Source organism: Suricata suricatta, chromosome 11, assembly GCF_006229205.1.
Source record: "Suricata suricatta isolate VVHF042 chromosome 11, meerkat_22Aug2017_6uvM2_HiC, whole genome shotgun sequence".
Taxonomy (NCBI): domain Eukaryota; kingdom Metazoa; phylum Chordata; class Mammalia; order Carnivora; family Herpestidae; genus Suricata; species Suricata suricatta.
This window is the reverse complement of record NC_043710.1, coordinates 72,497,538-72,521,175: the sequence shown is the minus strand read 5'-3', so window position 1 is coordinate 72,521,175 and position 23,638 is coordinate 72,497,538. Positions and strand designations below refer to the sequence as shown.

At 39.6% G+C, this 23,638-nt stretch overlaps 1 protein-coding gene across 3 annotated transcripts in view; it reads right to left on the bottom strand.

Moving 5' to 3' along the window:
* DEUP1 (deuterosome assembly protein 1) overlaps positions 1-23,638 on the bottom strand; it is an 84,869-nt gene that overhangs the window by 2,779 nt on the left and 58,452 nt on the right. For all 3 annotated transcript variants that reach the window (XM_029957024.1, XM_029957023.1, XM_029957022.1), the window contains exons 12-14: positions 18,160-18,183; positions 14,754-14,950; positions 8,349-8,463 (exon numbers count right to left, since the gene is read on the bottom strand). In XM_029957024.1, the coding sequence (XP_029812884.1) occupies positions 8,349-8,463; positions 14,754-14,950; positions 18,160-18,183 (336 nt within the window). The remainder of the gene's footprint in view (positions 1-8,348; positions 8,464-14,753; positions 14,951-18,159; positions 18,184-23,638) is intronic.

Here is a 23,638-nt window from a genome sequence, read left to right as displayed (position 1 = left end):
AGTGGGGTATCTCTTAAGTACAAATTAATGCACCTCGCATTTCTTGCCACTGGAGAAGCACAAAACTTGGCAGATATCTTCAGGTTTGGGAAGCAGCATATTGCACCCTTGGGTGGCATAATCTGACTCATATACTAGGTGACACAGAAGGCTTTTTCTGTTTCATTTTGTTTTTTGAGTAGAGCCCAGAGCGAGAAAGTGCACTGCAGTAGGTTGGGAATGGGGTACGAGCAGTCCTACGACTTGGGCCAAATGACTTGGAAGATTCTATACTAGAAGACTCTCTGATATAATAAAAATTTGCTCTGTGCAGCCTCTGGCAAGTTCCCTTAGACTCTTAAGATTTGGGAGCAAGGTCATGCCATCTGTGGCAGAAAACCATACACTGTTTACAAAACAGTCTGCATAATGCTGTTGAGCCCTGGTTGAGACGGGACATCTAAGAAGTGGGTATGATGACTTGATCTAGCCTCTGTCCTTGGCCACTTCAGTGGAAATTATGGATGGGCCCAACAGCACAGTCTCCTTTTCACCAAGGTTAATTTAGCCAACTACTGCTTGCTGAATGTCTGAGCTGCTTGCAATAGAGACTAAAGCTGAGTTCCTGATATGGGACTGTTCCTCAAAGAGACCAACCAGCCTCTTGGTGGCAATTTGTATACACCAGGTCCCTTACACCTTGGAAAGGGCAAGGTTTCATCCTTCTCAGCATTGACATATATTGTCTGGGTTTGTCTTTCCTGCCTGAAGGGCCTTGGCCTTGACCACTACCTGAGAGCTTACAGAGAGACTGATTTACTGACATGGGTTCCTGATTAGTAGTAAAGGAAACTACTTTACAGCAGAGGAGTATGGCTGTGTGGACATGACCATGGTATTCACTGGTCCTATGACATACAGCACCTTCTAGAGGATGCTAGCCTGATAGGCTTTTTGACGGCAGAGCTGAGGCATGAGCTCTCATGCCTTGCTCTCCTATCCCGTGAGGATGGAGTACCATTCTTCAGGATATGGTATAGACTTTAAACCAATGGCTCTTATATGCTACTGTATTTCCAACAAGTAGAATATACGAATTTGGGAACCAAAGGGAGGATGTTGGAATGGCTCTGCTCTATCATTTCTGTTGACCTACTTGGAGAGTTCGTACCTTCTGTCTTTGTATCTTTAGGCTCTGTTCGTCTACAGGTCCTGGTCTCAGAGGTGGAAGTGCCTCCACCTCTAAGAGTCCCACTACACTTAAAGCACTAGCTGGCACCTAGCCACTTTGGCAACCTCCTGTGGACAGATCAGAGGCACAGAAAAGAGGTGCTATACTGGCGGGGGTACCTGGCCCTAATCATCACAAAGACTACTACTGTCTAATGGAGGCAGTGAAGACTGTTTTATATTTAGGTAAGCCACTGAGGTTTCTTTTAATACTCACATGCCCAGTTTTGACTGTAAATGGCAAGCCACATCCTGAGAAGGCCATGGGACCCAGGGGCTCACCCCACAAGGCAAGCTACCTGGCCAGCTGAGAGAGAGGAGAATCTAGAATGGGTGAGGAGATGATGTATACCAAGTCCCTGAGACCAGCTGTAGTATCAAGGCCTGTCGTTTGTCCCACTAACCCTCCTCTTTTAAGTTGTCTCAGAAACTAAGACCAGCCAGAATCGTGGAGAAGGCAGGTGTGAGTGCAATGAACAACAGGAGTTGAACATGGATCTCAGTGGTTCTAGAGGTGGACTACAGTGGATGCTGTTGGTGCCCTTCTGGAATGCCCTTCACCAGGTGGTGCATCTGTCCTCTAGCTGCTGTGGGCGTTGGCTCTCGGGAGACCTGTCCTCAGCCGAACCGGAGCCTTCTGCCTCAGCTGGGAAGTTGAAATACCCTCCTCAGGCCATTCCCTTCTCTTCTCCGAGGCAGTGACTGATTGACAGGGGGCACCAAATGCCGGACTTCTTGTCTCCAGGGAAACCACCTCTGTGGTGTAATTCGTGCCCCAAGCTCCTGGTGAGACCAGGCCAGTCTCACCTCTAGCTGAGATCTTAGCCTTGTTTAGCTTTTCTCCCTTCCCCCGGGCTGCTTCCCTGACTCTCCTCCTGCCAAGAATAGTACCCTCAATAAATCACTTTCATAAGAATCCCCATCTCAGATTCTAGGAAACCTGATCTCAGACAGATGACTTCCGAACTTCTGGCTTGAGTGATGACTGGGTGACACCAATGCCATTTATTGATCAAAGAAAACCAGTAAAAGGAGCCCATTAAGGGTAAGGCCTTATTTACTTTTGATTCTCCATGTTCCAGCAGTTTCTAGCACAGAGTATATTTCAAACAAAATTTTGAATTAATAGATGAATGAAGAAAATGCATTTGATTTTAAATAATGCTGAGTTAGAGGTGACTTGGGCCTCAAACAGATTGTCACGTAAACAATGTGATATATCAATCCAGATCCCAAAAGGTAGGTTTGGATTAGAGATATTTCAAAGTTATAGAGAATTAAAGCTGCGAGTCTGATGGAAATCATCCAAAATATGCAAATAAAAACAGCAGTTCAAAAATGGAATCTTGGAGAGTGCTTCATTTCAGGCACCCACTCCCATGACCGTGGTCTTGACATTGTCATCAATGATAACTGCATTATTTTTTAATCAAGGTGTTCAGCAACTTACCCATCACCCTTCCAGCTTATTTAGTTTCAAATTCCCACTTTCTCACATCATCCATTCCCTTCTGACTCTGCTTATACTCCAGATTCATCGTTGTGACCATTCCTCTGTCCTAGGTACTTCTACTTGGTAGAACCCAGTCCTAAATAAAGTGGCTGAGGCACACCTGTACCTGAGCAGCTGAATGCTGGGTGGGTGGATGGAGGAGGGATCCCGTGACTGCAGGGACTGCGACCCGCCCACGCTAGTGTATTCGTTTTCTCATTACCTGGTGGCCGTGCTTCTTACTCGGGAAGGAACTTCCTCGTCTCCACACCCATTTTGCACCTGCAGTTATATTTCAGGCCTTCCTCTGTTTCAAGGACTCTTACTTCTACCTATGCTGTGGATTCTATTCCTTCCTATCTGAGCTTAGCTGAGCCACTGAGAAGTGGCTGCTTCTGCAAACAAACCTCGTCACTCCTGGGTCCCATCTCTTCACCATCAAACTCTGTTCTTCTTCTTGAAGATCCCCATTGGGCCACTAAATATTATGGTCTAAGGCTTGGTCTTGGGAGTTTCTCCATTTATACTGTTTAAAGTATTCTCATCCAGTCCTATAAAGAGTTAAACATCAGCCATACACTTTTGATCCTCATATTTTTTTTCTAGTGCTGATCTCTTCCTTAGATACCAGATTCACATATGGTATCTCCATTTGCATATTTAATAAACATTTTAAATTTAAATGCCCAACATAGAAATTATGACTTTTTCCTCTAACCCTGCTCCTTCCCCTAGGCTTTCATGTCTGCAAGTGCTGCTAGTATCCAACCAATGCTCAGGCTTAAGTCCCGGGAGTCGTCTCTGAGTCCCGTCTTTCCTCACTCCCTGGAGCCAGCCCGCTGTCCTATCCGTCTGGTCTGTTCTCCACAACGTTTCCTGGATCCAAAGTGTTAGTCTCTGTCCACTGCTGCCAAGCCAGCATCATCCTGTCTTGCTTGAACTACTGAAATAGTCTGGAAATTGTTCTCTCTGCTTCCCCTTTTGCCCCTCTATAATTTACTATTTATTTGGCAATCAAAGGGTCTTTTTAATTCAAATTCCTTCCTATGGCCTATAATCTCTTCCATATCTGATCTGATCTTTCTCTGACTGCTTCTCTGGCTCTCTTTTGTTCCATTGTTTCTCTTCCCTTCTAGGCTCCAGACCCCTCTACCCCCTGTTTGGTTCTCAAACTTACCACACTCTTTACTGTCTTACAGATTTTCACTAGTGTTTGCCTCTGCCTGAAGCTCACTTCCTCCAGGTCTTTGGATCTTTTTCTGTTAATTTAGGTCCCAACTTAAATGTCCCCTCCTCTGTGTCCCCTCCTCATTTTTCTGGCCACTCAACCTAAAGTAATTCCCCCTCGGCCATCACTTGCCATCATATCACTGGCTTTGATTCTGATTCCCTGCTCCCCGCACTGCCCATGGGAACCACCAGTCTGCATCCTGTTTCTATGATTTGCTTGTTCTGAGCACTTCTCACAGGTGGAATAATACAATATGACCTCTTGTGGCTAGCTACTTTCACTTAGCATAATGTTTTGGAGGTTCATCCACCACAAGATAGCATATATCAATACTTTGCTCCTTTTTATGGCTGAATAGTATTCCATAGTGTGTGTGTATAACACTGTTTATTCATTCATCCATTGATGAGGTTCCTCTCTTTGTCTCACCAGACTGTAGACTTGCCTGTTTCATCAAAGATGTGTTTGAAACAGGGCCTGCCATCTCCTGGGTGCTTATAATACATGTTGATTTCATGAATGAATGATGACATTTCAGGGACAGGAATAGGAGAGAGAAGCATGGTGGCAGACTCGGAAGAAGTAAACGGGCAGCAGGAAAAATCAGTGGAGAGTCCAGAGAACATAAGTTTCAAGAAAAAGCAATTAAGGAAAATGAGTTATTTTTTTATTAAAAAATTTTTTTGTGTTTTTATTTATTATTGAGACAGAGAGAAACAGAGCATGAGTGGGGGAGGGGCATAGAGAGAGAAAGACATAGAATCAAAAGCAGTCTCCCGGCTCTGAGCTGTCAGCACAGAGCCCGATGCGGGGCTTGAACCCACAAACCGTGAGATCATGGCCTGAACCAAAGTTGGACACTTAACCGACACCCAGGCACCCTGAGAATGAGTTCTTAAAAGCATATTTGATGAACCACGAGAAGGTTGCTGGTACTTTTGGTAGGGACAGTACCGAGGTAGAAGTTACAATGTGCAAGTGGACAGAAACTTCTGGACTCAGAACACTGGCCTGGGGCCCTGTCACAGATTAAATTCCCTATGCCCAGACCTAAAACAGTACAGAATTTTCTTTCCTGGTGACTGTGGGCTTCTGAATGTCCTCAAAGAAGTAATGTGGACTTTAAGAGAGAGAAGGAAGCCCAATGTCTATTAAGTTAATACAGCAGATAGTCTTGTATGCTTTCTACGTGCCTGCCAATACCACAGACTATTTTAGGTGCTGACTTACAACAGTAAAACAAAGACGGAAAAAAATCCTTGCTTTCATGGAGCTCAAATTCTAGGGAAGGGAGGTGAACAAACAGGCAGACATAAAATGTCTTCTGGTGAACTGCTATGAAAAAAAAAAAACAAAACAGGACAAGGGGCTGAAGAGGGAGGGGCCGTCATAGGTTGGCTGCTCAGACATGGTGGATGAGGTGATATTTGAGCAGAGACTAATGATCCTAAAATGCCAAAATCATCTGATATTAGAACCATGGGGCATTGAGCCATTCATCACATTTTGGTTTCCTTTTGCCTCACTGGAATACATGCTTACTTTGGAGGCCTCATAGGTCAAAATCTTGTGATACAGAATTTGCTAAGTCTCCTTAGCAGTTCTTACAGCAAAATGAGGAAGTTTATTTCATTTACTTTGTTGGTATAGAATTTTATTCTGTTGAGATAATTTTGGCATTTTACGTTGAGATGAACACAAAGGAGAATTTCAAGGCTTCAGAGATCTCTAACACTTCAAAAGTTAATGGTCTGAAGTCATCTCCTTCCAAAATAGCATGACTCTTACTTCCAGTTTCTACTAAAAGAAGGTGATAGATTCCAGAAAAGCAGTAAAGTACTCATGGGATACCCATCCAGTTTAGACATTTTCTGTTGTCATTGTCTATAATTTGTATCCAATATTAGCATATCATGGAGAAATGCTGAAAAAGTACATAATATACTTTGAATACAAGTGAAAGTAATTGCTGAGTACTACTTACTTTCTGAGGTAAATAGCTACCTTAAAAACCCTGTAATTATTATTTTCAATAAATGAAATCATAAGGTAGAAAATTTCAGCACAGAACTAGAAACTGTAAAAGGATCAAATGAAAATTCAAGAACCAAAAAATCTAAATCTGAAAGTAACCTACATGAGGCCACTTTCTCAAGACAGGCAGAGAGGGCTCTTTTGTCTTATGCATAGAAAGCAACACAGATTGTCGAGGAAAATGAGGAACCAGAGGAATATGAAACGAAGGACCCCTTCCCTGTTTTATGAGGTCAGCATCATCTGATACCAGAGCTTGATGAAGACACCAAAGGAACACTACAGGCTACTTCTTCTAGTGAACACCAAGCAAACATTCAAAGCCAATGTGAACAAACCAAATCTAGTTACCGAGTGGAGCTTATTCCAAGAATTCAAAGTTGGCTTAACAATCTAAAATCAAGAAAAACATCACATTGACCAAGCAAAAGAGAAACATTACATGGTCATTTCTTTCTTTCTTTTTTCTTTTTGGTAATTTTAAAAGAAGCAGAAAAAGTATTTGATATAATTCCATATCAACTCATGAACAAAGTTAGCAGTCTAGAAATAAAAGCGACTTTCCTTAATCTTTGAAAAGAAAGCTATAAACTATCTATAGCAAATATCATACACAGCAGTGGAATACTGAAAGCTTTCTCTTTGCAATAACTGAGGAGAGAAAGATACTGGCGGTACCACTTCTGCTACTCAACATTTACTGGAGGTCTTAGTACAATAGATCAAGGGGGGAAAAAAAGGTATAAAGATATGAAAGTAGAAAACAAACTGTCATTATTTTAATTCTGAATTAGAAAGTCCAATAGAATCCAAATAACTGAAATACATGTGCAAGTTCAACTGGCTATTTTCATGGGAGAAGAGATTGAGAAGATTACCTTGCACCATATGTAAAAGGTAATTCCAGGTGTAGACATAAATATGAAAGGTAAAGAGTGAAAGGTCCTCAAAGATAACATAGGATAATATTTTTATAACTTTGGGACAAGCAAAGTTTTAAATAGGATATGAAAAAATATGGAAATTTTTCCATAAAGGAAAATAATTATGAATTTGGATATATTAATATTAGGAACTTCTGGTTACCAAAAGATACCATTAAGTGAAGAGGCAAGTTAAGAATAGACGGTATCTGCAATATATGTAATCAACAAAGGGCTTATATTCAGAATATGTAAAGAACTCCTACAAATCAATGAGAATAAAGATAATCCAATAGAAAATTAAGCAAGGAAACTGAATAGACACTTTACAAAAGAGAACATCAAAATGGCCAATAAATACATGAAAAGGTGCTCAACCTCATTAGTCACCAGACAAATAATTAAAACCACAATAGGAAGTTACTACCCACTGACCAGGAAGGCTAAAACTAAAAAGACCAATAATAGCAAGTGTTGGAAAGAATATCCATTGGGGCATTAGCTGACTCCAGCAGTTCGGAAAACAGCGTGGCACTTCCTCCTCTAGCTGGCCTTTTGCACATCCTATGACATAGCAATTCCACTTAGGAATATACTCAATAGAAATGCATACACATGTGCATGCGAAGACAGATGCAGGAATGTTTTTAGCAGAGATATTCCCAAGCAGGACATAACTCAAACACCTGTGGGCAGTAGAATGGATAAACGATAGTGTCATTCTATGTAGCATTTATATACAATGGAATACTACAGAGAAACAAAAATGGATCAACTACTAGTCCTATAAAACAATATGGATGATGAATCTCAGAAATAACGTTGAGCAAAAGAAGTCAGACACAAGGAACACAGATAATATGATTCTACTTACATAAAATTTACAAATGGCCACAACGAATACATGACGTTAAAAGTCAGGATAGTGGGTCCCTTGGGCGCAAGTTGAAGGGGTGACTGGAAGGGGACGTGAGTGGTACCTCTGTAGTGCTACCCCTATTCTGTTCTACCTGGGAGGTAGTCACAGTGATGTTCCCTTTGTGATAATTCATTAGGCAGTCCTATTCTGATTTGTGCAAGTTTCTTCTGTATGCATGTCAGAGTCAATAAAAAAGATTTTTTAAACAGGCATTAAAGATCACTTGTGGTTCTTTAAAATATACAGATCGTGGAAGGCTCATGGAATGTTTAAGGAGGAGTCCTAAGCACTTGAGATTTTAAAAAGCATCCCCATAATGCTGGCCTGCACTAGAGGTGAGCAACCATAGAATGAAATACTTCATGAAACATTACAGATCTCTTTTCCTTCTATAGAAAGGCATGGCCAAACGACGTGCAGGCCCACCTCGGAGTCCTAGTCAGGGAGCAACAACTGTGTGCATGTATATCAGTATGGAGGTATCACTGTAAAAGTCATCACTCCTCTAAGGAAAAAAATAACCAAGAGCCAGCAACTCACCAGTGGGAACACTTCGTCATCACTAAGCAGGGGACTTGTCATTTCTTTGGTTTGAAATGGCAAAGGGGGCAGTGGAGGTGTCGCACTTCTGTTTGGCTCCTGGTCTTGGCTAAGTCTAAAAGAGAAGGACAGTCATCGTTACTGCTACCGAGGAGACTGCTGGTTCATGTAGCCAAGCATTTACATTTCTCAGATGTCTAACAGAGGGCAGAGCACCACAAACTGTTTGGGCTTCTGTCGGGATCGCTTTGAGAATAATTTTCCTGGTAAGACAGTTCTAATGATTAATAAAGAACAGAAAACTTGGTAATTGTTAAAAATATTCTCCTATTCTTCTTGCCTATGTTGCATCCTTTTCTATGTTACTTTCAGATCTCTTTGCCATTTAATTAAAAAACATGATACCAGTTTCAGAAAAATCTCAAAACAGCTAACAATGCTGTCCTCGACAAGTCTAAATAAACCTCTTTTTTTATTCTCTATTTCACTTAACCTTGCTGGCTTCCTTAACAGAATTATACTCTCTCTCTCTTTTCTCTCTCTCTTTTTGATGCTAGAAGTCCTTGTACAATAATTCTAATTCCTATAAGCCTTAATAATTTGCAACATATTTTCAATTAATATCTTCTCCTAAGCTCTTCCACACTTAGTTGTATGACCTTGACCTTGAGGAGGTAACTAGATCCTTCTGTGAGTTTAGTTTTTTCATGGATAAAAAATGAGTGAACTCCACAGTTTGGATGAAAGGTACAGTACAGAATTACTTGTTTGTGCTAACATATAAAGTGGAAGATGAAACTGAATAAAGATGAAAAATTTTCGTATGCTGGTTAAACAAATGAATAATAAAACAAAAAACCAAACTAACTTGCCCTAAGATTTTACATAAAAAGGTCCGATGGTATGAGCTCTTTGGAACTAAAGAAATATCTTTCTGCACATTAATTCATGAAATTGGGGTTGAAATTTAATCAAAATCATCAAAGCCCATGAAAACATAAGAATCCCTTCACCCTAAACTTTGTTCATTTTTACTGATTATTCAGAATCTCCACAGGTAATGATTTACCATTTTCAAAGGCTTCACATTTGAATTTTGCACGGTTCAAACACATTTACATCATTGTTCTCTGTTCTTATCCAAAGACTATCTATACAGACTTGATTCTTATTATGTAAACATTTTCAAAGCGAGGCATACAAATAGCAATAAAAGTTAAGTGAGACATCTGTAAATTAGGACATACAAAACAAACACAACATGTTTTCCATTTTTGCTTATCTTGAAATATATCTTTTTTAAAATCCATTCTCCCAAACCATAATTACCATGGAAACAGAACAGCAAATTAAACTGAAATAACATGGTTTATGATGTGCACGTTAAGACAAAACATCCCACAATTCAGACAGAATTATAACAATTGCAAAGCGCATCTGCATAGAATCTTCAGCTGAACCTTTTAATTTGAGGGAGGCCACCACCATCCATACTTCAAAGCACAGTGGGACAAAATAAGATAATTATAGGAGTGACTCAAGAAATATGTATCTCGTTGCAATCTCAATTATACAAAGATTTCAGGGAAAGTGCTCTTCGTCCTAAATTATCTAAAGAATTATCTCAAGTATCCATTTTGCTTTGGATGTATCGACACAGTTTTACAGTGTTAATTACTAAAACTTATGGATGAACATTGTTTTTACTGTATGATCGATAAAATGTAGAGATTGAAAGGAAAGACTACATTATGGAGTAAATTACTTTTGCTTTAAATTGCCTTTATATCTGAAAAGCTCTTTTTTAAACATGTTTTAATGTTATTTATTTTGAGACAGAGAGAGACAGTGTGAGTGGTGGAGAGGCAGAGAGAGAGGGAGACACAGAATCGGAAGCAGGCTCCAGGCTCTGAGCTGTCAGCACAGAGCCCGATGTGGGGCTGGAACCCACAGTCTGTGAGATCATGACCTGAGATGAAGTCAGACGCTTAACTGACTGAGCCACCCAGGAGCCCCAAAAGTGCTTCTAGAATGCAGCTATTCAAATACTTCCTAAACCACCTTGTAAAAAACACTCAGTACATGAATTTAAAAGCTCTTCGAAATTATTTTAGACGGCTTTTCGCAGCCTCTCACGAGCTGGTCTGTCCAGTCAGCTTTTCCACAGGCCCTAGTCCAAGGCCTCTGCCTGCTTCTGCCAGGCAAGTGGCCTCAATTGTTGTTGGGAACAGAACTCTGCCCACTTGAGACCTGGGTCCACTGTCGGCAACTTTCAGAGGTGTCTAACTGTCCATCCCTTCCTGGCCTCGGTTAATTTTCCCCAGGCTCTGCGATAACGTCCTCAGCGTGGAGTTGGATCCCTTCACAAACTGCGAATTGGCCTGCTTCCAGCCTCACCTTCTAACGCTCCACCTGCGCTCCAGGTTCTTTGAACAGCTCATTATTTCCCAGCCCACAACTGCGCAGCCGGCTTTGTTTCCTTCCTGCTTGAGTAACACCTTAGCGCAAAAATGTTTCAACTTGGGTTTCGGCCTCTAGATGACTAGCCCTGACAAGGGATCCTGTGAGAGTGCTTACGACAAGCCTAGGACTTTCTGGTTTTCTTAGTGTTAGAAACTTTTTATTTCTGAACTACATTTGAAGCAATTTTAATGATTAATGTTAGGATTACTAAACCCTTTCCAGTACATGATGTAACTATTAACTATGTATCATATATAGAGAAGAAACTCCATTTATTACAAAATTGAGTTGTCATTAAGATTAGTCACATCTTGATTGCTCTGAGTATCACTATTTCAAATTAGCTTAGAAATTATCCTTAAATTTCAAAACTCAAACTTTTAAAAACTTTTAATACATTCAATACAAGGGTGCCTGGGTGGCTCAGTTGGTTAAACATTCTGCTTTTGATTTTGGCTCAGGTCATGGTCTCACAGTTTGTGAGACCAAGCCCCGCATCAGGCTCTGTGCTATCAGCTCGGAGCCTGCTTGGTATTCTGTTTTCCTCTCTCTCCGCCCCTCCCCTGCTCGTGTGCTCTCTCTCTCCCTCAAAATAAATAAAATTTTTTAAAACTAAAAAAAATTCAGTACATCCTCACCAAATTCAATTACATCTTATTCATAATTCTTTTGTGCTGAGTAACTTTCTTATCAGAAAGCAAATCTGTTAGAATATCCTAAACGGCTTTACATTTTCACGTGGATACGCATGAAGAACTTCTTTTACTTCTAATCGGAATGAAAAAGAACAACAAAAATCGGGCCACTTGCAAGTGGGCAAAAGATTATTTAAAGATGTATTATGCAAATCTTCCTCAGCTAAAAGGAGGAAGTGGCTAACAATTAAACATAAAATTTTTGTGGAACATCATCTTCATATACTTATACCTAAAAGCATTTTTCTTTCTAAAATAGTTGAATAAGACCTTGTTGCATTAGCCAGTGCTATGTAAATATGACTCAGTATTTTCCAACGGTTTATGCCTAACAAATACGTCTGGGCTTCACTGAGCTGAGCTGTGAGGCAAAGAAGGAACGTCGCATTTTTCACTCGCTAAAATTAATAGACATATGCTTTACAGCTCTCTCCATTGCTGAGTTCAGGGTCCTCGCAACCCAACAACGCTTTCCCCATACTGGCTTCTACGTGATAATAATTTATTCAGAACATTTGAAATGCTGTTTCTCTGAAAAAATCAGGTCACTGGAGAACACTGAAATCAGGCAAGGCATTAAAACAATTTAATGAAACTCTCAGCAGAGGAGGCTGGCAGGCCACGAGGCTCTGCGGCAGAAGAGGCCTCCAGACTGCCTAGTAAGTCCGGCTCCTGCCGAGCATTTTACCTCCTGTGTTGCTTTCTTGGGCCCCTACTGTCTTGTTTTTGTTAGGCACTTTTAACGCATTCTGGACCGTCCAACAAATAAAAAGGGGGGGCAGCCCAAACAATAAAATTACTTTTTAAAAATAATAAAAGGCAGAGTAACTGCCTTTTAAATAACAACCCTGGTACGTTCGTCTAGGGCTTTCAAAGTTCTTCCAAACAAGCAGGAAGAGGAAACAACGTTCCGCACCTGATGGGTGCTCGGTGCAGACCGGTGCTGACTCACAGGCCCAGGAAGGCCCTCCTCACAGCTTTAGGAGCCTGCTTTTCTCTGACAATGAAAGAATCCGATGCATGGGGTCGCGATTTGACCCACGAAGAAATGAATCTGTGGGGCAGGGAAGCACTTTGAAAAGGGTCTGTTCCAGATCAGAAAAAGTATTTCTGTACCACAATCAAGATGAGACCCTTCGGGAGACAGATTTTCAGTTACAGCGGCCCGCACACACGGGCGCATGCAACAGAGAAGTGGCCCGTGGCCAGGCCTCAGCGGACCGTCCCTTCGGTCCCCACGCCCCCCCCCCGTTTGTACCGCGGCCACCCGCCTCCTGCCAGCACCCTCCCCTGGCCTCCCACCCTTCGCCTGCTGCATCCCACCGCCTCGCCCCTCCCTGGGCGCGTCCCTCCCCCACCCTGCATCGCCCCCCTTCCCCGCCCCTGTCAGCAACCCACCACCAGTACTTAGTTTCTAGGGTCGCAGCCAGTCTGCCCTCGTTTACTTCCTGAACTTCTTGAAAAAAGGTTATTAATTTAGCACTTTTGAATGGTTGCTGTTTCTTGCATCGGATTAGGGTCTAGCCTCTAAGACGTGCAGGGTCGAGGGGACGCCAAGTAGGAGAGAGCTGCACTACGTCCACAAGAACCTTGATCAGACATATTTTTTTGCCATGTCCCATGGATTTACATGTCCTCCTGTAGTCACAAAGGTAGGCCGGCATCGCCCCACCTCCACAGGACTATGGTTGAGGGGATGTTAGATTCGGCCATTTGTTTGGCCGCCCAAAGATACTTTTTGGCACTGTGAGTTGTTGAAGAAGCATTCAATTTATTGTAAATGCTAACAATTTTATTAGTAATAATAATAATAATGGCTAACATTTATGGAAATATGTTTTATATGGAACTATGTTTTCTTCTATAATTCTCACACACAAAAAGACACTTATAATTATTATCTCTATTTATCAGATGGGAATTTGAGGCTCACAAAGTTTAAGTAAATTTCCCAAGGTTGTACATGTTACGTTATATGAAAACAGTATGTAAGGTTTTCATGCTAAGTGTGATGAGTTTTTGAGCAAAAGTTGTACCGAAGTTAGGTCTTATCAGTTCACCAAGTCTTGGCACCATGGAATGGTAATAAATCTGATATTAAAGAAGTTTGGGGAATGTCGCATGCCACACACCCTTCCTGAAACTCACAATGCACATTAGCATATTAATGACTCAGATATCCTGGAGGAAAAAACTTGTTTATTTTGTGGAGAACTTTCCAAGTTTGGAAAAACAGTGAAAGCCTCCAAAGACAGTTTTGACTCTATAAATATTTTATTAAAGTTGAATAAATTAGTCTAATTTTATGGTTGATGTACTTAAATTATGAACTTAGACACTTTAAAAGGGGATCATGTGGATAACAGATATTAATTTTCCACATGCTTATCATCACTCAGAGAAAATCTCTTCCCCATCCTCCGATTCCTTCCCTATGAAGGGACCAATAGATTGTTGCTACTGCTGGAGTGTCAATATAAAGGCTATATTTTGAAGTTAAGTCCGAAGTGACATATTTCCTAATTTGTTTGAAAAATATATGTAACATATTAAAATCTAGCTTTCCTGGGGTGCCTGGGTGGTGCAGTAGGTTGTCTGACTTTTTTTTTTAATTTATTTTTGAGAGACAGAGAGAAACAGCACAAGCAGATGAGGGTCAGAGAGGGAGACACAGAATTCGAAGCAGGCTCCAGGATCTGAGCAGACATGGGCTCGAACCCACAGACTTTGAGATCATGACCTGAGCCAAAGTCTGACGCTTAACCGACTGAGCCACCCAGGTACCCCTGGTGTCTGACTCTTGATCTTGACCCAGGGTTGTTGGGCTCTGTGCCGATGGTGCAGAGCCTGCTTGTGATTCTGTCTCTCCCTCTCTCTGCCCCTCCCCTGCTTGTGCTCTCTCTCTCTCTCTAGGTAAATACATAAACTTAAAAAAAAAAAAGAAAACCTAGTTTTTCTATTCTTATGACATAAAAAACATAAGATTACTTCTTTGTATATTTTGTGTGCCACATCAGCTTCTAAGAAGAGTTTGAAGTGAGTAAAATTCACTATAACCCTGCTTCACTACTGTATTTTGAAAGCTGTTTACGACACAGAATTTAATATAAAACAACATGTATCACCATAAAATAAAATTTTAACAACTGAAGAGAAAGCATATAAAAGTTCTCTTTTCAATTGTTTGAAAATACATGTCTATGAAATGTTTATACATGTGCGTCCTTATGTAACGGAGCTGACATACCTATCTTCATTCTTTTCCATTTTTATTTGGTTTTGATAGGGGTACAGTCCCATTTCTTCGTAAGTATTTTGATTGGCCCACGTTGCTTTGCCATTGGAGTGAAGTTTTGCAAGATCATTTCGGAGCCTTTCATTCTCGTATTCCAGTTTGTTAATAGATGTATGCCTCGAATGCGCCCTGTTAGTGAAGTCCAAACTCTAGAGAATGAAAAAGCCATCACTGAAAAAACTGTTCCTTGGAAGGGAATGCATACGTGCTGTGCGCTTAGCCAGGGCTGTCCGAAGGGCCCCTTCATCTGAGTCCAGTGACAGGGCTCTGCTCTCATGTGCCCTAAAGCCTCTCCTGCCCTCACCTCACAACACACTCAGTGACAGCTGCCTCTGAACGCATCACAATGAGCAATGTGTTGCTCTCACTGTCCGTGTTCACTTCCGCATTAGTGTTCTCTCTCTCTAGAACAGATTGGCTGATTGAAGCTTCTCATGTCTTCCGTGTTAATAATGGAACCAGAATTAACATACATTTCAATTTTGGAAGATTTTTTTTTTCTCTGATTACAATAACACATGTCATGATAGAAAATCACATACCAATTCCCCACTGCTGGGTGTTGCAACAATGATCTTCTAAATCCATTTAGACTACAGTCTGATTCGGGACCATTTTATTTTATTTTATTTTTTCATTCACTTATTTATTTATTAAAACCACTTTTATTCAGGGGTGCCTGAGTAGGTTAATCATCCAACTTTTTTTTATAGTTTATTACCAAGTTGGTTACCATATAACACCCAGTGCTCTTCCCCACAAGTGCCCCTCTCCATGACCATCACCCTCCTTCTCCTTCCCCCTCCCCCTTCAGCCCTCAGTTAGTTTTCAGTATTCAAGAGTCTCTCATGATTTGCCTCCCTCCCTCTCCCTAACTCTCAGGACCCTTTTAAAGCAGAGATCTAACAGGTGAGATTGGGCCAGCGCCACAGTTTTGAGGAATGCGGCTTCGTGATGAAGATTTACTATCTGGTTTGCACCAGCTAATTTTAATGTGTCCTAAAAGGGAATATGAAACATGTTTAAGTCACAAGACGAGCAGGTTAGAGCAAGAACAAAGACTTCTTTGAATTAAATGCTGTGAGAAGTTTTAGGGAGAGTCTAAACTTTTCTTCTCAAAGAGTTTTAAAAAACAGGATATATTCTCACACGACAACTCGTGAAAGTGCTTTAAATGACTACATGGTCCGTTTTAGTCCTATGATTTAGATATCTGTGGGACATGTAGTTGCTGATTCAACAATAGTTCTCTGTTGTCAGACAGTAATATTTTGCACAAAAAGTATAACATGGATAAAGTATCATTTCTGAAGCTCTAAATTTCTGTGGTTGAAAGCCCATAAGATCATAGATGAATATGGCTTAGAACTTTTATTTTGAAGTTTCTAAATGTAAGGTTTTGGCATGTAGGCCATTTTATTTACTAGGCATCCCATAAAGTCATTATTATTATTGTTTTTTTACTAACTGCACATATATTATTCATATACTATTATATTAGGATCAGGATTGATAACTGCAGAAATGTCTACATACTAGGTATTAAAAATGTTTACCTGTTTTAATTTTTCCTTTCAAAGGCCAAGACTGATTACTACATTTTCTGTTTACTGCCTAATGTGTTATAGAAGTTTATGAATCTTTAGAAAGGTCCCACTTTTGAAAGAAAATTCTCCAGGTGGCCAAATTGACCCAAAACAATAGAAAGGGTATGTGTTTATACAACTATTGACCAAGATGCCCTCTGGAATAGAAGGACCATTAAAAGGTGTGCCTCTGCTTATTAGGCCCTGGTCTTTCGTAGGTCTTAACATTTGCTCGTTTGAGATACACCAGTGCAGATAAAGGAGTAATCTGTAGCATGCTTTACAAAAGGAAGGATTATTTATTATAAAATCAGAGTAGACTTGCAATAAATATAAAGGATTTATAAATATAATATAAAGATTTATATTTATAAATAAATATAAAGATTTATAAAATCTTATTAAATTTTGCCCTTCATAAGGAAAATATTCATATGAACATCTTGCTGAGAAAGGTCATGAAAAGATTGGAAATTTTACTCTAAAAAATCTATTCATCAAAATATGTAATTCTTGATGGTCTGCTACTTGGTTATAATTTTATTCACACCTTTTCTATAAGCTTAGATTTCATCTGTGATTCTTTTTGGCCCAGTGTTGGTTTAAAGTAATTAGGAATGATAGTAATAATTTTTTAAAAGACTCTATAATTTTCTAAATGCACCATAATTAAATAAGTGTTGTGGGCACGACCTGAAAAAATTACATAAGTAATGTACTTCCATGATTTACATTTAAAAGCATATTCCATTTTTCTTGACAACAACATTTTTGGACTCTCTCATTTCATGTTTTTCTTAAAGGCTTTCCTAGTAATTTCAGGACTGTATCCTTCACTAGATGGGTTATCACGTGAAAATAGGCTCTGATTAAGTTCTGCCTCTGTATTTCTGATGGGTTATTTTATAAGCCTGGTAGCTCAAATTTTCTGCCCTCAAATTTTAGGGTTTTGTAGTTTTAATCCATTGCTTCCTTCTCGAAATGGCAGAACTTCCTAGTATTTACTTACTTTGACATGACAGCTTGAGGCCAGTTGAATTACTGAGGTGTCTGAAGAATAGTATATTTTACTGTTCTTCACTTTTCCTCTTAAATTCATGTATATTCAACAATAATAGGCTCACAAAGTACTTCTACAGAAGGACAGGCTTTCATCATGTTTTATGGTTAGTATATTAATTTTAATATGCAAATTGACGTTTTAGATTGTTGTGAGGATACTAATTTTTTATGCCATTATTTTATTTGGCAAACTTCATGGATAGCGAAAGGCAAACGAGTCTTAAAAATTACCATAAATTCTGAGTTCTGATTAAATCGGATTTTATGACACTTTTCATAAATGAAGGAAAATTTAATAAATATACTCATGGGTCGAAGTAAATATGGAATCACAAAAAACTCCCATGAAAAACGTGATATTTCATTAGCTACCCAGGAGAAAAAAGGTAAACACCTCATTCACACTTCTCTGAGTAATTGTTTTTGCACAGATACAAGGGAAACGTCTTTCTCAGGGCTACTTCGGTTACAGTTTTAAGTATCCTGCTGAGGCCAGAGGAAACGTTACCAGCCAGGTGGGCGGTCCCGTCCCAGACTGGGCAGAGGAAACGGGGCGCTGCAAGCATGGCTAGCTGTGGGCAGGGTGCTTCACCACCGCTGGGCGAGGGCCTTTTTCCAACTTTCTTTCCTTAACTGTGAATAAGCAGGGTGCTTCACAGGTAGTCAAGTGGAAAAATTCCCAAAGTTCTAGTTATTTAGAAATGACCTACCTTAATATCAGTAAATTCACTTGTCTAGAAAGGAAAAAGATAATGGTTATTCGAATATTACCCAAATACCACATGTTTTAGAAGACATAAAAATAATGATGTAAATATTTTGCATCTTACTGCCTGGGGTAAAAATTCAGCACCAATCCTTTAATTCCATGTTTATTTATCCATTCCAGTTACTTCAGAAAGAATTAACTATCTAACTGTGGGATTTGAACACATAACAGATATAAATTTTCTTTAATGTGAAATCTTTAAACTAATGAGTGCTACATAAAGTGATATAATAGATTTATGTTTATTTAGTTTTGAGAGAGAGAGAGAGAGTGAGCAGGATAGGGTCAGATAGAGAGGAAGACACTGAATCTAAAGCAGAGCTGTCAGCACAGAGCCTGACACGGGGCTCAAACTCACAAACTGCAAGATCATGACCTGAGCCAAAGTCAGATGCATAACTGACTGAGCCACCCAGGCACCCCACATTATATACTCTTAAAGAACAAAGAATTATATTTGCTTTTTTATTTTAATTTTTAATTCAATAGGCACTTGAGAATTTTCTCTTTGGAGAGTGGTTTGACTATTTCAGTTTTCAAAGTCAATTCTTCACATATAAAAAAAATAATTTTCAAAGTCAACTTTCTATATGAGTTACAATTCTACATAAAGCATATGTGAGTAAATACTATTTTAATAAGGCATCACATTGAGGGCTGCACATCAATGGCATTCCATTTTATGATATCCAATTAACCACCCTTTAAACAAACATATGTTGTGTATATATGTGCTAAGTGCTACAGAGGTAATCAAGATGAAAAAGTGACCCTGCCTTCAGGGAAAAATATAATAAAACTGAGTAGATTAAATTAACATGTATAAAAAATAGTGAATGATATAGATAAAGTATAATTATGTATTAATTATGTTGCACCAAGTATAAACTCAAATGTTTTCTGAATCAATGAATGGCAGCTAAGATCATGCAGGTGAGAGAAAATAAGACTCTGGCAATCTCTCGTGATGTGACCAATAATCTCCATGAAAATTTATTCATGCTTCTTACACTACAGGTGAGGCCCATCAATCCACAAGGATTCATTGAGCTCTATCCTCCATGAGGAAGTATAAAATACAGTCCACTCTCCCCTCAAGAAGCCTATGGCTGACAGACAAAACATATATACACGAAACACAAAAATCAAGGAAGATAACCCAAAACTCAGTGCTAAGGAAAAGCATTCAGGTGGAGGATATATAATGGCTTCATTCATTCACTCACTCACTCACTCATTTGATCATTCATTCATCTAACAAAATATTTTTTCACTGCCTCCTATATTCAGACACTGTACTAAGCTCTTGAGCAGAATGGTAAACTAGGAACACAACTGCCCTCAATGAGCCTACTGGTAAGGGGACGGGTAGCTGACAAGAAACAGGTAATTTTAACCTTGTACTATGATAGGTATTAAATAAAGGATATTATGGTGGTTTCTAGGAGGGACCCTTAACAGAGCAGAGGAAAATCAAAGAGGATTTTGTATAACATATAAAATTTATGCTGAGTTATCTGCAACATTAATAGGGCATAACTATGTGAAGCGGGAAAAGGGAATTTTTAGGTAGAAGGAAAGCATTTGCAAAGGCCTGGAAGCAAGAGCGAGTGTGAGAAATGACCATCACATATGCAGATGAGACTGAGACAGGTCTCGCTCTGGCAGAGGGTTTGTTGGAGGCCACGAAGTGGGGGAGCCAGACTGACGAAGCCACGGAATATGAAGAGTTCTGACCTCCTACTGGAAATTGAGCACAAGTTCTTGGGAGGAGGAAGAGCACAAGGAAAGGTTATGTAGTAAAAGCATGTCTGGCATAAGAAGTGGAGAGCTTGGAAGCCACGAGGTGATCCAGAGGAGGTAACTTGGAGTGGTTGATGGGTCTGTCCTTCAAGAAAAAGCACAGAGCCAGAGGCGCAAGGGCCAACAGCCAGCCTGGGGGAACAAGTAGAGGCAGGAACAGTAGGGTGATGAGCCAGTGAATAAAACAGAAGAAACAGAGAGAGCCACAGGATATTTTAACAGTATCATGCATTTGCAGTTATCCAAACCACTTACGAGCTATATGATCTTGGGCAAGTGATTTAAAAGTGTAAAGATTTCATTCCTTTTTTCTGTGAAACAATATTGTCATCTCCAACCACCACATACTTGTTATAAGGATATAGATACTGATGTATGTAAAGCATTCAGCAGATTATAAGGCATGTAGTAAATACCCAATAAATCACAGCTCTTTGTTATTACACAATTCTCCCAGTTTCCCTGACTCTTTCTCATCTCTGGTCATTGTACATTCTATTCTCTCAGCATGACTCTCTCCCACCCATCTGTCCGGCTGACTGCTCCCCAGATGCCTTTTATTACTCTCGCGACAGGGTTAAGTTACCCCTATCAGTGCCCCGTGAATTCTGAGCTTTTCTATTACTCTTTAGCATAAGTATCCAGTTAATTGTCTGTATCTGCTACTATGTGGTCTTCTACTAATACCAAGTTTCCTGAATTCAAGGATCTAGTCTGACTTAGTCACAATCCTAGCATACTGTCAGATACACAGTAGGTATTCAGTAAATATGTATAGAATGAATGAAAACATTCTGTAGTGATTGTGGCATGGCATAGATAGAGAACAGAATAAAGAGCTCAGAAATTAACCCACACGCATACGGTCAACTAATCTTTAATAAAGGCACCAAGAACACACAGTGGGGAAAGGATAGGCTCTTCAATAAATATTGGGAAAACCAGATATTCATATGCAAAAGAATGATACCAGACCTATATTTTATACCACTCACAAAAAAACTAACTTGAAGTGGATTAAAGACTTAAATTAAAATATAAGACCTGAAACTGTTAAACTCCTAGAAGAAAACAGAGGGGAGATAGACACTGGATACTTGTTCCGGCAATGACTTGCTTTAGTTGACACCAAAAGCACAGGCAACAAAAGCAAAAATAGGCAAGTGGGATTGCATACAACCAAAAAGCTTATTGCACAGCAAAGGAAACAATCATAGAGTGAAGAGGCAACTTCATGGGAGAAAATATTTGTAGACCGTATATCTGATAAGGGTTTAATTTCCAAAATATATAAGAAACTCATACAACTCACAGCAAAAACAAAGAAAATAAAACTCACAACCAAATAATGTGCAATTAAAAAATGTGCAAAGGACCTGAATAGGCAGTTTTCCAAAGAAGACCCATAAATGGCCAGGAATGAGAAGCTATGTGAAAAGGTGAGCAACATCACTAATCATCATGGAAACACAAGTCAAAACCACAATGAGGTATCACCTCACACCTGGTAGGATAGCTATTAACAAAACCATAACAAGTGTTGGTGAAGATGTGGAGGAAAGGGAATCTTATACACTGTTGGTGGGAATGTAAGTTTGTACCGTCACTATGGAAAACAGTATGGAAGTTCCTCAAAGAAAAAAACCAAAAAACTACCATATGGTCAGCAATCCCACTTCTGGGTATATAGCTAAAGGAAATGAAGTCAGTATTTGGAAGAACCATCTGCATTTCCATGTAATTGCAGCATTATTCACAAAAGGCAAGGTATGGATGAATGGATAGAGAAAATGTGTTATTGATGTATATATACTTATATACATACACAATGGAATACTATTCAGCCGTAAAAAGAAGAAAATCCTGCCATTTGTGTCAACATGGATGAAACTGGATGACATTATGCTAAGTGACATAAACCAGACAGAGACAAATATTGTATTGTCTCACTTATGTGTGGCATTAAACAACCGAATCATATTGTAATAACGTTGTATGGTGACAGGTGGTAACTACACTTATCATGGAAAGCACTGCAATAGAGTATGGCATTGCCAACACTATGTTGTCCACCGGAAACTAAAATAACATTATATGTCACCTATACTTCAGTTTAAAATAAAAGGTCAAATTCATAGTAGACAGTAGAATGACAGATGCCAGGGGCTGTGGAGTGGTGGAAAAGGACAGAAGTGGGGTCAAAGAATACACACTTTCATTTATAAGATGAAGAGCTTCTGGGGATCTACTGTACAGCGTGAGGACGATAGTTAGTCATACTTTATTACACACCTGGCGTTTGCTAAGAGAGTAGATCTTCACATTCTCACCGCGTGCACGTATAAATATATGAGGAGGGATGTGTTAATTAACTCGATTGTCATCATCACTTCACACTGTATATACACATGCAATCACATTGTACAATTTAAGTGTATACAATCTTATTTGTCGATTGTACCTCAATAACCCTGGAAAAAGGTTAAGTTTTAAGAAACTAAGTTGAAAGTGGTTCACTGACTTGAAACATGAGTGCTAATTTCCCCGTGGGACATACATTTCCTGATATTCTCATGGGGAGCAAGAGGGCGTTGGAAGGCGGCATCCTGTTGCATCCCCCTGTCCCATATTTATTTCTAGCCCTTGGCTTCTGAGCCAGGTGTGGGGGACTCCTGTCAGGGATAGCTAGTGAAGACTCTTTCCCTCCTCAGAGCCGAGCAGGGCCACTTAACCTGGGAAGGCCATGGCTGGCAATTTTGCCTGATCTCCCTGCTCTCAGAGACCAAACCCACTCTACTTGGTGACTGTGAGAGGATGTTTGGGAAGAAACATAAGAGAACATTTCATAGCAAAATTGATGGGCTGCAGCAAAGTTACAGCTGAAAGAACACATACAGTTTTAAAAAACTTCACAATCAAAAATAAATAAAATTAAGAAATTCAGTATTAATCTTAAGAAAAACAAAGAGCAACAAAATAAAACAAATCAGGAGGAGAAAATTAATAAAAGCTAAGCATAATGAAATTAGAATGAATAGATGAAAAAATAAATCCAAAAGCCAATACTTTTAAATACTGATAAAATAATTAATCCCCTTGTGTGCCAGGTTTTAAAAAAAATGACAGAGAGCTAAACTATACAAGTTTAGGAGTAAGAAAGGAAACATGAACATAGACTACAGAAAAGACAAAAAGAGGGATAGGATGTTACTACCTTTGGTAACAAGAAAACAAACTGCAATGTGTAAAGATTTCCTAGAAAAGTACGAATAATCAAAGCAACTTATGAAGAAGCGAAATTTGAATATACCAAGTACGCTGCAAGAGGATGGAAAGGCAATTGTAAATATACTTCACTGAAACCTCAATGTCCAGATGGTTTCACAGCTAAGCTCTTTTTAATCTTTAAAGAATGGATAATTCTTTTTTAAAAATATTTCATTGTCAAATTGGTTTCCATTACAACACCCAGTGCTCTTCCCCACAAGTGCCCTCCTCCAACACCACCACCTATTTTCTCCCTTCCCTCTTCCCCTTCAACCATCAGTTCATTTTCAGCATTCAATAGTCTCTCAAGTTTTGCGTCCCTCTCTCTCCCCAACTCTCTTTCCCTCTTC